This window comes from Asterias amurensis, chromosome 12 (genome assembly GCF_032118995.1).
Source record: "Asterias amurensis chromosome 12, ASM3211899v1".
Lineage (NCBI taxonomy): Eukaryota > Metazoa > Echinodermata > Asteroidea > Forcipulatida > Asteriidae > Asterias > Asterias amurensis.
Genome location: NC_092659.1, coordinates 1,152,402 through 1,167,173, shown reverse-complemented (window position 1 = coordinate 1,167,173; position 14,772 = coordinate 1,152,402). Strand labels below are relative to the sequence as shown.

At 39.3% G+C, this 14,772-nt stretch overlaps 1 protein-coding gene across 5 annotated transcripts in view; it reads right to left on the bottom strand.

Moving 5' to 3' along the window:
- The window catches only part of LOC139945619 (amine oxidase [flavin-containing] B-like), a 38,764-nt gene that overhangs the window by 5,832 nt on the left and 18,160 nt on the right, over nucleotides 1–14,772 (bottom strand). For 3 of the 5 annotated variants that reach the window (XM_071943041.1, XM_071943037.1, XM_071943036.1), the window contains exons 7-13: nucleotides 8,708–8,860; nucleotides 8,055–8,214; nucleotides 7,483–7,579; nucleotides 7,030–7,083; nucleotides 6,703–6,763; nucleotides 5,879–5,976; nucleotides 5,161–5,272 (exon numbers count right to left, since the gene is read on the bottom strand). In XM_071943041.1, coding sequence (XP_071799142.1) covers nucleotides 5,161–5,272; nucleotides 5,879–5,976; nucleotides 6,703–6,763; nucleotides 7,030–7,083; nucleotides 7,483–7,579; nucleotides 8,055–8,214; nucleotides 8,708–8,860 — 735 coding nt within the window. Of the gene's footprint in view, nucleotides 1–5,160; nucleotides 5,273–5,878; nucleotides 5,977–6,702; nucleotides 6,764–7,029; nucleotides 7,084–7,482; nucleotides 7,580–8,054; nucleotides 8,215–8,707; nucleotides 8,861–12,263; nucleotides 12,406–14,073; nucleotides 14,210–14,772 lie in introns of all 5 variants that reach the window. The other 2 variants (XM_071943040.1, XM_071943039.1) reach the window with 2 other exon arrangements.

The following is a 14,772-nucleotide window of genomic DNA, read 5'->3' as shown; positions in this document are numbered from 1 at the left end:
AAGGAAAACTGACTGGGTAAATTTTAAACCAATTTAGTAGATAAACAAAGAAACATTGACTAAAAAGTCAACTTTTCTTTGTTCAAAATAAAATAAGTTCCAAATCTGTTAGCATTACAAAACCTTTAAAAAACATTGCCAAATAAGGGAAACTACCAATTTTTTTAAAGTTCAAAACTACCAAAGCTGTACCCTATCATCATTTAATCACCATAAAACAACTACACAAGTTTAACAACCGCATTTTAACAAAATCTAATTATATGCATTATATCGGGAAAATTAAGTAATAAACCACAAGGGAAACTGACTGGGTAAATATTAGATCAGTTTAGTAGATAATCATGAAACATCGACTAGAAAAGTCAATTTTTCGCTGTTCACTCTAGAAAACCATGCCTTCACAGAAACGCCACCAACAAAGGAAAAGATAGCTCAGTTGATAGAGTGCCGGCAAGTTAAACCGGAGGTCGTTGGTTCAAATTCCCTTTCTATTTTTTATTTTTGAACTCCAAATCATAAACAAAATTTACCAAATATATAGTGCTTCATACATAGTGTTTCTAAGCGCTTTCCTAAAATAAAAACAACAGGAATAAACAGAAAGTGTAATCGTGAGTTTAATGGGCAAGTTTTTCAATCTAGTTTTGAATGTGTTCACAGCCGGGGAATCGCGGATGATGATGGGGAGATTGTTCCAAAGTTTGGGGGGCACAAACGAAGAAAGCTCCTTCACCGTAGCGAGTATGGGTATGTGGACCAGGAGCTAGTTGCAGATGTGCTAAGGAAGGATGATGAGCGGAGATGTATTGAAAAGAACTTTGCTTGATATTGAATCAGAGACAGTCTTGGTGCTCCATACATCGTTGTCTGCAGACGGCTAATGTGTCCGTTTGATATCTGTCCAGGGTATCAGAGACAGCGAGACACAAAGTGACCAGTAGACTCATCTAGGTACAATGTAACACACGTTACACATTCAGAATGAACTGACCACACCTGTCTTGACGAGGTTGCTCGCATACGATAAACATGTAATTCTCATTGTACCAAGTATCACCCCAAAAGCCAAGTATGTCTGGATTATTCTTGTAATCGCGGGTTATCATGAAGCCATAATCCTGATCACCTTTCTTCATATCATCATCGGGTTGGTTCGGTTCCCATTTCTATGGTGGCCCCGAAGGGACATCGCATAAGGCAAACGTGTGCGCACACGTATGCAATGTCGTGAAACAAATCGCGAATATATGCGCACACGTATACAATATCGTGAAACAATTCGCGAATATGTGCGCACACGTATGAAATGTCGTGAAACAATTCGCGAATATGTGCGCACACGTATGCAATGTCGTGAAACAAATCGCGAATATGTGCGCACACGTATGCAATCTCGTGAACCAAATCGTGAATATGTGCGCACACGTATGCAATTTCGTGATTCAAATCGTGAATATGTGCGCACACGAGTGCGATTTGTTTTGCAATGTCGTGAATTTTATTGCATACCATGTTGCATACCATTAGGATGATGTCATAGTTGTGGATAACTTGTTACCGATCTAGGGAGTACTGTGGCGCTACAGCAGGCTCCCTCTGTAAAGCATGTGTATACCCAGGAACTTGGAACCAGGCCAAGGACGACCACACGCCTCGCTTGCCTCACAACAAAGACTACTGCTGCAATGACTACCGCTTATCTCACTGTTGGAAAGAAACCCCCCAGATCATTAGACATTTTATTCAAAGGTATGCAACATGGTATGCAATAAAATTCACGACATCGCAAATAATATTCGCAGACGTGTGCGCACATATTCGCGAATTGTTTCACGACATTGCATACGTGTGCGCACATATTCGCGAATTGTTTTACGACATTGCATACGTATGCGCACACGTTTGCGATATGCGATGTCCCTTCAGGGCCACCATACATTTCCTATATTTCGTTGGTATCTTACCATCCTCATAGCAGTTCCAATCACCTTCAATTTCAGCGTCATTACAATTGATCCAAATACCATAATAATTTTGGTTGTTGTGATGAAATGAAGTAAATATAAATCTATTTTCCCAATCTGAGCTTGTGACCATTATAGATGCGGCGTAGCGATCACACTGCATCACGGCAGTGGACTGGTTGCCATTCATGGATCCATCCAGACCCAAGTAGCAAGACTCAGCATAAGGCACCCATCCATAAGGGCACCCTCTCGCTGCAAATACATCCTTGATTACCATGATGATAACAGAGAAAGTAACCACGGTGATTGAGGCAAAGAACTTCATTTCCAATAATTTTTTGATTTCTTGTTGTGCTGTAACTTTTCTGGTGTTAACTCTACTTAGGAGCCAGCATGGATGTACGCAGTCAAAAGCAAAAGTGAGAATCTGTGACGCATTTGAAATTTCAGTTGCATTTTACAACAGCTCAACAACAAACAATTTTGTGTTACTAGGCTACCACCCTATAAATGTAGTACTATCTTTTTTGTTGAGTTCATAATTTCCTAAGTGCTTCTGATAACAATGGCTCCACTGAAGCGTTTAATAATTGTACCGTAGAGGTTTCAATACATGGATTATGCACCAAACGATTCTCAGATTCATGCATAGATCGTTTCTCAAATTTTGGAGGGTTTGTGTCCGCTATTAAATGCTGCCCTCAGAGAGGCGGTTGGTACCTGCTGTCATCTTACTTAACAGTTTATTGGTTCAAATCCCACAGTTTTTCTTTGTTCAACCCCAAATCATTGAATCAAGTTTCCCTTGTTGTTGATAATAAGATTTTAAAAACTTAAAAAAAAAATAGGCATGTAGCCATATCGCAAAAATAGTTCAAAAATAAATTCCAGTGTTGTGATTGCTAGATACTGATACAATTCAGAAGATTGAAACAAATTCAAAACCTAAATTGAGAAATTATCAGTTCAGTAAATATTCAGAGGAAAATCTTTTGTAGATTTCTCATGTACAATATTTGTTAATTTCAATTGCTTGTAAAGCCACATTGAGAGTTCTATAAGTATATCTTATTATTGTTTTATTCAGAGACGACTTAGTTATCATATAATTCTTGTTGACAATTCGATGTTGCATTCCTCACTTTCTTGAAAATATTCCTTTGAAATTTGGTAGCGAGTGTTGATATAATAATCAAGTACAATATTTATATAGCGCGTCATACATAGCAATTCAAAGCGCTTTATACAAAAAGCAATAGAATAAACTACAAAGAACGAACAATTATGAATTAAGAGGTTAGTTTACAATCTAGTTTTGAATGTATTCACAGTCAGGGAATTGTGAATGAAGATGGGGAAATTGTTCCAAAGTTTGGGGGGCACAAACGAAGAAAGCTCCTTCACCGTAGCGAGTTTGGGTATGAGGACCAGGAGCTAGTTGCAGGGTGGGCGTTGGATGATGAGCCGAGATGTACATGTATTGAGATAAACTCCACTTGATGTTGAATTAGAGACAGTCTTGGCGCTCCATACATCGTTGTCTACATGCTACTGATATCCGTCCAGGGAGTGGCTGAAGAAAGATAAAGTAGTAGTCCCAGCCGATTTTCTACCTTCTGCTCAGGTACAAATGTAGCAGTTTATAATCAGTCTGACAGTTCTTTTAGAACTGAGAAGTCTCCCAAACTCCTTATTCTACTACGCAGTAGTAGAATATAATTCTACTACGCAGTAGTAGAATATAAGCAAGTTATTTCCAGCGTATTCCTTTTTTCTCAAGTTCTCAAAAGAACAAATCTACCTGGCAAGAAGACACACACATGGTGTTACTGCAAACCAAATATATAATGTAACACACGTTACACATTCCGGGTGAACTGACCACATCTGTCTTGACGAGGTTGCTCGCATACGATAAACTTATCATTCTCATCAGCCCGAGTATCACCCCAAAAGCCAAGTATGTCTGGATTATTCTTGTAATCACGGATTATCATGAAGCCAAAATCCTGATCACCTGGTTGTTTCTCATCATCTGGTTGGTCTGGCTCCCATTTCCGATAATTTGTCGGTATATTACCATCCTCATAGCATTTCCATTCACCTTCTATTCCAACGTCGTTACAATTGATCCAAAGACCATGAGTTTGGTCGTTGTGATGAAATGATGTTATTATGAATTCATTCTCCCAATCTGAGCTTGGAACCATTATAGATGCGCCGTAGCGATCACACTGCATCACGGCAGTGGTCCAGTCACCCTTCATGGATCCATCCAGACCCAAGTAGCAAGACTCAGCATAAGGCACCCATCCATAAGGGCACCCTCTCGCTGCAAACACACCCTTGGTTACCATGATAATAACAGAGAGAGTAACCACGGTGATTGAGGACAATATATCATCAGCAAAGAACTTCATTTTCAGTAATCTTCTGATTTATTGTAGTGTGGTAACTTTTGAGACACCGGCTCCGCTGTGATGTACGCAGTCAAAAGCAAGTTGAGAATCTGTGAGGCAGTTCAAATTTCCTTTCCAATTTTCAACTGCTCAGCAACAATCAATTATCAAACTAGGTCACCACCTACCAGTTTACAATTTCCTGTCTTTTTTTATAATTTCATTATGGTGTTGGATAACAACAGATCCAGTCAAGCATTTTTAATTTCATTATTGTTTAAGGCCAACCCACACTGCATCGATATCGGAACTGATAACGATCACGATGCAAAGAGAACGCTTTCTATTCGTTCCTTCCAATGCTCCACGCAGAATACGCCCACGCTCATTACACCAATCGAGGGTGTGCATTTTTATCGTTTTCGTTCTTATTATCGAGGCCTTAACAACAGCTCCAGTGAAGCATTTAAATTTCATTATGGTGTTGGATAACAACAGCTCAAGAGAAGCGTGTCATAATTGGGAGTTGTACATAAAAGTTACAGTAGTCAATTTAAAGGGATGGTTTAATATTAGGTTACAAAAAAACATCTTAAAGGAACATTACAGAATTTGTTTTTGCTAACAAAAAAGTTGCAACCAAGATTGTTGTAATGATGACATCAGGTGAACTGGCCTTATAAGGTCCTTACCCTTGGGTTACTCCGAGTACCCATTTTAGGTATCCATTAAGGTACCCATTTAGGTGCAACGATTCGCCCTCCTAACCCCTCACTGTTACCCAAACCTACCTCCCTAGCAGCTCTCTCTCCAGCCTGTATAGCTCCTTCCATGTAGCCAGCCCAGTGTGTCGCAGTTTCAGTCCCAGCAAAATACAATCTGCCAAATGGTTTACGGAGCTCTCTGCAACAAACCAAAACAAATGTCATCAGACCTATTATATAGGTGACTGCTCTTTGTTTCGGCACCCCTACATTCCGACAACCCTGTGTTTAACCAATACCCAATCAGAATGTACATGCTTGTGTTTGAGTTAGGGCTAGGGTTAGGATTATAAAATAAGGGGTTGTGGAACATAGGGGTGTCGGAACATAGGGGTGGCGGAACATAGGGGTGTCAGAACATAGGGGTGTTGGAACATAGGGGTGTTGGAACATAGGGGTGTCGGAACATAGGGGTGTCGGAACATAGGGATGTCGGAACATAGGGGTGTTGGAACATAGGGGTGTTGGAACATAGGGGTGTTGGAACATAGGGGTGTCGGAACATAGGGGTGTCGGAACATAGGGATGTCGGAACATAGGGGTGTTGGAACATAGGGGTGTTGGAACATAGGGGTGTTGGAACATAGGGGTGTTGGAACATAGGAGTATCTAAACATAGGGTGCCAGAACATACATGTAGGGGTGTAATGAGACGAGTTGCTATGGATTGACCAATCAGAATCAAGGATTCAAGCCTGATTAAGAACAAGAGTGGACTGTATTTGAGATGAATCACAAGACTTACTTTCCAAGTTGAGTCAGAACACCAGGGCCGTAGGTAGAGGTGTAGCAGCCACCGGAGTACTGCTCATTCATCCAGTTCTTCTCCTTGTAGTTGATAGGCTGAAATAACACAGAAAAGAAAATGTTTAGAGACTGTTCTTTCGAGTAGGGAAAAAAACTGTGAATAAGGCGTCTTCAGATCAATCAAAATCAAGGGCTAAACATCCAAGAAGGAAACCATTAATAACTTTTTTGTTTTGCCTTCTCCTTTTCCCCCACTGATAACCAACAATAGTCTGCCTCAGTCACAAAGTTATTACTTTTCACCCATTTTTTTACCTTTGATTTTGTCCTTCATTTTCTCACCCTTTTGTGATAAACACGGCTCCTGTCCTATACCCCCTGTCACCCTCATGATATGTATGGATGTGAGTGTTAACATGTCCTACTCACTTTTTTTCTTTACTTTTGTCGCAACTTCATGGCAAAACAGATTATCTCTATACTTGCTTTTTTCAAAATGTTATTTTTGGAGGTTAAGTGTGTTTAAACTACCAGTTTCTCTAAAAGAAGTCTCTCATCTTACACTTTCCTAGACTGAATGAAAATGCCTTCTTTATTACTACTTTCCTACACTTGCTTTTCTCAGCATATCATTTTTTTTGTACGAGGCCATCTCATTTAAACCACTGGTTTGTCTAACCCATAGATCAAGATTCTCTAAATCCCACCCGAGTGATTTGCCTGTGGATTTCTTCACGGAACTCGGGAAAGTACCGAATATACATCGGTGTAAGGGTTAAAAACAAATTATAAGATTCTTCTATTAAAATAAAAATTACATACGTGTAAGGCTTCCTCTGCTCCACCGAAGGCAGCACTGTAACATCTACACAGCCTGTCTCGTCTGAAAAAAATGACCACAACATATTTCTAAGTGATTTGGGTAAATTATGGTTTATTAAATAATTTTTTAGGGGGGGGGAGGGGCACATGTTGATTTAATCAAGAAATAATGACTACAATTGGACTTGAACCTGAGACCTCTAAATTAACGTGTCGGCAATCTACCAACTGATCTATCTAGCCCTATCTTGGTGTCTCTAGTTTGTCAATATCTTTGTTCGGGGTGGAACCTGAGACCTCTAGATTAACATTTTATTCCTGACGTACCTTTCTTCTTTGCTGATCCCGCAGAACTCTCTGGCCTTGTTAGCAGCCACAAAACTGCACCAAGGAAGAATAATAAATAAAAGTTCAAACAATACAGATGCTGCGTCAATTAATTTTCTGCCACTGCGTGCTGATCTCTTGATAACACATCAGTGTCCAATTTCATAACCCTGCTCACCGCAGAATTCAGAGCTTTCGGCGTCCAGAAGCACACGATTCTATGAGCAGGCCTGCATGCTTTGTTTTTGAAAGGGCGAGGGCACCAAAGCATTTTCTCCTTGGTAAAGGGCATCCTATGAGGAAATTTCTACTGGAGCATTTCAAGGGCACATAGGCAATGACCAGGGGGCACGGAGGCAATCGCCTTTGTTGCAGTATTCCACGGTAAGCAGGGCCATTAAATCGGGGCACCCTTTAAAATGGTGGGTGTTGATAATAATTGGTAATACTGACCAGATAAGGGCTGGGTGACTGCCATCAGGTTTTGTGTCATCAAGTGAATACACCATTGGACTGGCTGGGTCAACGTTGAAGGTGGAGCCACAAAAATCTACGATCAAAATCAATCAATTAATCAGAGGAGATTTTCGCTAAAATCAAAACAATTACATGAAGTTCACAACAATCCACTTGTTGACAAGATAACATTTGAGAAGTTTCTCTTGAAAACAATGACGTCCAACACATAAGACAACTAGCTGTCTGCTTTTGCCCAGTTCATAAAACGCTAATGCAAAACAAATGTTTACATCACATGGCTGTTTTCGCAGTGAATGTTTCGCAGGAGTTGTGCACAAGTCAACTAATGCGAAAGATTCATGGCAAACTTGTGATGTCAAAATTCGTATCGCATTCGCAGGAAGTATAAACAGGGCTTAAAAAGTTGCAATTTCAAAGGGAAGCAGATATTGTTTCTGTACAATCATTGCTTGCAGAGCAGGGCATAACAAAACATCCAGAAAAAAAAACACGAAAAAAGATACGGCCAGTGTTGTAAAATGATATCTGTTAGTCTAGTTCCCAACCTCTATCTTTCCACCATGTCTTGTCGTAGTACACCATGCACTTGATGACACTGCCTACAGGGGCTCTGGATATCAGCTGGTTTCTCCTTGGAGGAAGGGGCGGATCATAGTGAATCTTCTGGGTCAAAGGTGGGGCCATTGCGCTGATCACGTACTTAGCCTGTCGGACAAAATCAAAAATATCAGTAAGTGATGTTTGAAGCTGTGCATGGTGTGAAGGACAAGAAAAAAACTATAAATAATATTAAAATTGTGGGTACAATCATGTGTTCAAAGCTTTTTAGGATGAGTGTTTACTCTGAGAAGAGCCAGTGTGGTCTCGACACTTTGAACAGTATGAGTAATTCTCTATTCTAGAATACTGTTTGAAATATCAAGAACAAACCAGCTCTTTTCAGAGCCAGCAATCCCTCAAAAGATAATTATTATATAGTACTATTATTTATAGTTTATTCTACAAAAAAATATCAGTGGAGGATATGACCTTGGTTCTTGGAACTACAATTCTGTCTTAAGAATTGATGATGACTTTGGTTATGACTTGGAGAAGTCCCTCATCTTACATTTTCCTAGACTGAATGAAAATGCCATGGCCAAAAAACTTGACCTACATGTACATAGGGTATAAAAACCCTTTAACAATAATTTGTTACCTGATAGACATCTCCGTTGATGGTGTGCACAGAAACAGACTCCTCACTCTGATTAATCTGAGCAACTGGACTCTCCATCTTGATGTTCTCTTTGCCGATCTTCTCTCCCATCTTAATGCTTATCTGCTGAGATCCACCAACAAACTTCCGCTCCTAGAGTTTTTAACAATTACATTACAATTGATCACTCAGTTATAGTGGAATCCTGTTTAAAAAGAGGAAACTGTACACAACTAAGTAGGATTTGAAACTTTGCATGGTGGAAATACGATATAGAAAGGTTTGCAGTAACACCATGTAATGACTATCTCTAATGAGTTGGGGGTGGTTCTGAAAAGAACCGTTGGTTTCAACTCCAACGGTTGAAAACAACGGTTCTTTTCAGAACCACCCTCAACTCATTAGAGATAGTCATTACATGGTGTTACAGCAAACCTTTCTATATACGCAACTAATAAGCTTTCGCGTACAACCATGTGAAAATCTCCTTTGGTAGAAGTGTTGGCTCTGAAAAAAGATGGCGTGGTCTTGAAGTTTTGAACAGTCTACTTTGCTCGTCTTCAGTCTTCCTCTGCAGTCTTCTCCCGAAGATGAGCAGAGTATACTAAACGTCAAGACCACACCAGCTCTTTTCAGAGCCAACACTCCCACAAAAGAGATTTCCACATGGTTGTACCCACAAGTTAACTATTCATTTATAGATTCTTCTTATTTATCCACACCATGCAAAGGTTCAAACGATACTTAAATCCTGTTTGTTTACCTTATTTAGTTTATGATTTGGTGTTGAACAAAGACAAACTGAGTAGAGAGGGATTTGAACCAATGACCTCTGGTTTAACGTATCAGCGCTCTACCAACTGAGCTATCTAGACCTAATGCTGGCGGTCTCACTATTTTGTCAATAACTTAGGTTGGGGTGCCATTTAATTTAACTAATAGTTTATGACCTGACGCTTCAACCCTAGGAGTCTTTCGAGAAAAACTTTACTGGAGTCATAACATAACGCCATTAACTAGTTTTTGCATTTCAGGTCCTTTTGGTGCATCATCTTATTCTATTTTCTTCTTTTGTGTATAAGATGTTCTCTTTAACAGACTCTTTTGTTTGGCAGGTCTTATTTATGTGGATTTCCTTAAAATATCTAGCTATGATAGTGTGGAAATAGTGTTCAAAGAACCACTGCTTACCCTTTCTAAAACACTCATGCTAACAACCGACTAGCTCATGCTTAAATGACTAGCTCATGCTTAACGGAAATGCAAGACTCATAATGAAGACTGAAAACCAAAAGCAAGTTTGCAATGATGCATTTAGTTTAAATCACACGAGAACCACCCATAGTTTTTCTTAGTGTTTTACAGATGCTTCACTGCGCTCAAAGGTGAGGTCATGTAGATTGTTTTTTGTCAACATACAGACAAAATTATATAGAAAGGTACAATAAAAGTCACATGTGAAAGTTTCAGCAGAATACAGTGTCTACTTGGTGAGAAAGCAAGCAAAAACTACCATCGTATTTTCACAAGACGTTAAATCGATCAGCGCATAGCGAGGTGACAGCAGGCAACCGCACCCCTGCTGGCCACAGCTTTCGCAAACAAACAACAATCCTCAGTTAATGCATTGCTTCTCACCAAGTAAGTTTTTATGGTCATTCAGTTCAGTAAATCTTTTTGAATGCAAAGCAATAAAATAGTTTGCTTAGCACAGACACTAGGCACTGGTTGAAATTTGTTACCAGCCGAAAAGACATGCACATGTACATGTTAATACTACACAAACTGGTAAGCATTTTGTTTAGCAGCTTCTAGATATTCAGCTAAGCAGAAACAAAGTAAAATACATATATAAACTAACACAAGTATTACCATGAACATTGAACAATGTAAGAAATGGGAAATGTTAGAGGTATGGTAGGAAAATGTAGTTGGGGTACGGCAGTGACATACACAACTCTCTACTATGAGGAACATTACAGAATTGGTAAGAAACAAAATCGTGAAGATCAAAATTTACAATAACCTTAGTATACGGTCTAATGATGATGATGTTGTACAAAACATCCCTTGAAATATTTCTGTTTGAACGGTCATATTTGATTAGAAATAAATAAAACAAATTACCTGTTTGGAGTTTATCGCTCAGTGAGCGTTTTATTCATTTTTGTTTTTGCATTAATGTCATGCAAAACGTGTAATCGTTTTTTTCATTATTTTCTCAAACTTCTACAGGTTTGTCACTTTATGTAATATGGTGGACTACATAAAGTGCTTACACTGCCAGCAACAGTTTTGTTAGCAAAAACCAACTCTGTAATGTTCCTTTACAGGAAAGAAACACCTCTACAACACTACAATAACACAAGGGAAACACCACCTTAACAACATGGTTCAGGATTGGTTAAAAAGTCTAGTTTTCAAGAAAATAACAAATTATTGATCAGAAAAAAAAATTCAGTTAGTAAAGAAGTCAGTGCAGGTTACAAATGATAGCGAAAATCATTACACAGAAATTTTACTTTAGTTGGTGTTAAAAAATCTATTAGTACGACATGGCAAACGAGAAAAAAAGACAGAAAAAATGACAGAACTACCGGTACAATTGCTGCCACTAAATGTTATTCAAATGACAGAGGAAAGCCTAACTAGTCTTCTTCAGCATTATCGTGAAAATTACACATGTAGACATAATTTTAAAAAATATCAAACACCAATCCTGAACCAAATTGATTGACTCTACCACTGCAAGTCATGGGATATGTACGAATGGAAAAGTTGATTCGAAAAAATAATAGTGTTTGAATGACAATGGTGATAAATGATTTGTTGCCAGGAACTCAATGGGTGTTTTATGTTCTTAATGAAGGCAGGCAGGCAATGGGTGTTTTTGTTCTTAATGAGGGCACAAAGGCAATGGGTGTTTTATATTTTTATGTGGGGCACGATGGCAATGTGTGTTTTTTTTCTAAATGAGGGCACGAAGGTAATAGGTGATTTTTATTCGAGGGCAGAAATTCAATGGTGTTCTGATTCTAAATGAGGGCAGGAACTCAATGTGTGTTTTTGTTCTAAATGAGGGCAGGAACTCAATGTGTGTTTTGATTCTAAATGAGGGCAAGAAGGCAATGGGTGATTTTATTCTAAATGAGGGCAAAAATGCAATAAATGTTTTTATTCTTAATGAGGGCAGTAAGGCATAGGAAGGCAATAGTCCTGTTTTGTATTCTTAATGAGGGCAGGAGGGCAATGTTTTTTTTATTCTTTATGAAGGCAATGGGTGTTTTTATTCTTAATGAAGGTGGAACATTGGGAGTTTGAAGCAGAGAGGCCTTGAATTAGCAATCATGACTTCTTCATTCTTCTTCAACAAAATCCGTTTCTTTTAAAGCAGAAAGTGTAGGATTTATACGAGTATACTTTTTCAGAAGATGAGCAAATGAACTGAAAATAATGGGATGAGGCAAAGCAAAAGCTGACTTTCAGAGCCTTTTTTTTATTCTCGTTAAGTGTACGATGTTTGCACAATCAACAAAGTAAACACTCATCCTCGTACCTGCCCTCCGTTTTCAGTCAGTAAATTACGCAAAAATCCCCCGCACTGCTTGATGTACCACATGTAAAACAGCACGGAGAGCTCGTGCACTTCCATTGTTACAATCAACTTGACATTGGTCTCAATGAATTGCTTTATACATCTAGTGATTGAACAAAAGGATCAAAGGCAAATAATTAGCAATATCTGTAGGGTGTCATGGCAGAGTTGTTAAAGACCATAGCTTGACTTTAAATTCAAAGACACTAGAGACTAATGGTAATTGTCAAAGACCAGTCTTCTCACTTGGTGTATCTCAACATATGCATAAAATAACAAACATGTGCAAATTTGAGCTCACTTGGTCATTGAAGTTGTGAGATAATAATGCAAGAAAATAACACCTGAAGTTGTGTGCTTTTAGATGGTTGATTTCGAGACATCAAATTCTAAATCTGAGGTCTCGAAATTAAATTTGTGGAAAATTACTTCTTTCTCGAATTGTTTTTCACAATGTTTTATATATCAACTTTTCCCCATTACATGTTACCAAGTAAGGTTTTATGCTAATAATTATTTTGAGAAATAACTAGTAGTGTCCACTGCCTTTAAGAGCATCGAACTGGTCAATGTGGTCAAGTGTTTAGACTGCAGGACATGTAATCACAGTGTGTATGGTTAACAAACATTGTAGCAAGCACGGAAGCCCCTTTCACACGGGAGATTTTTAACCAACGTGTTTTGCGCAAGCCCTCAAAATATTTGTGCTTGGTGTTTATCTTTGGTTCTAACATTAAAACCCCTACTGTGAAATCTGTGGCATTCTAAATGGTTTTTATCTTTATGATTTTATCAATTCCATAGACTATTTGAAATACTTTGTATTTATGGACAAAACAACCAGCACCGGATTAGAAACTCTCACAAACCAAATCCTCCAAAAGTTATGGCAGCTAAAGCTACAGGTACATAGTTGCTAAAGGTGTTGCTAAGGTCATGCTATACCTTCAGCGCACGATGATGTGGCGATCCAGCCGTAATCGTAGCCGTACCCACCAACTCGAACTTGGCCTTATTCAAGAAGTTGTCTGCCCAAAGCCCGATGGGTTAATGCAAACCATGCACCAACAAAATGGACAAGCAAACTAGATGGATCATAACAACACAAGGCAGTCTCAGGTCTGGGAAACAATGAAACAGCTGCTGACTGCACACAGGCAGTATCGACTTCAAAGAGTAGAGAATGCAATAATGACGTAAGAGAGTTACCAGTTCAACAATGGTATACCCTGAAAACCCAATATTAATCATGGTTGCTTATTTGGATTGTGGTTAAGTTAAGTACTTAAGAAGCGCAGCTCAAAAAATGCCAAAGAGGAAATCCAGGATATTAAAATATAAATTGGATCGATGATTTATTCTATGTTCTTTGGTCAAGCAGGGATGCTAGGAAGATGCATGGCATGTTTGAAATGACGAAGTGTTACATAGGGTGCATTTGTTTAGCTTTCCTGGGTCGACCCTGGTCTTCCCCGGTGCGTTCGAATAGCTTTGACGTCATTCCAGGGGCTCACCTGGGTCAGCCCCCAGTGCCCTGCTTGTGGAGTGGGTCATTTGAGGGCTGGCCCCAGGTGCATCATGTCACTACGAGAGCGGTGAGAGATTGTTCGATTAGCTCTTGTCAGGGGCTCACACGTGTGAGCACCGCGGGGTAGACCCAGGGAAGCTTATCGAATGCACCCATAGATGGGTCTCATAAGTCAAAAACACCTCTACAAAAAACTAACTATTTTTATAATTATTGTTAGAGAAGTGAGATAATGAGTCCTACCTGGGCACCTATCCACCAATCATCCAAAAAGCCACCACACATTTTGATGTGCCACAAGTAAAACAGCAGAGATAGCTCGTGGGCATCTGACGCAAAAATCAAACGAACGCTACTTCGCATTAATCGACGGACAGTTCTGGAGACAAGGGTACAGGATTACTTGACATCAATACATCTGATATATGGACTGTCGATCAGATAAAGGTGAAATTATAATAATAATAATACCTGGGACCTATATAGTGCCAAATTACCTAAGGATGCAAAGCGCTTACATGTATAAGGAGACAAGAAAGACCAAAGTGATGTTGACAACCAGTTTCAGATTGGAGAACAGGTGAGTCTTGAGACCCTTATTGACTTTTTTGAAGGACAGAACAGTGTAATTTCAGCAGGGACAAGAAGACCGTTCCATAGGGGTTCAGATAACTTTGAAAGAATCCAGGCATATGAGAGACGATGTTGGATTCAAAGTTCTTCTGCACCGCTTCCAAACTTTGAGGAAGGGGCACACAGTGGTCAACATTATTATTCCTGGTCACTGGGTCTTCAATCATTCCTTAAACCATCTCAGCTCACTGAGTAGACAGCCTTGCGCAACAAATGCGCTACTCGGCTAAATCAATCACAAGAACCATCTCTGCCCTCACAGGTACCCATTTACCCCTGGGTGGAGAGAAGCAGTTATAGTGAAGTGTC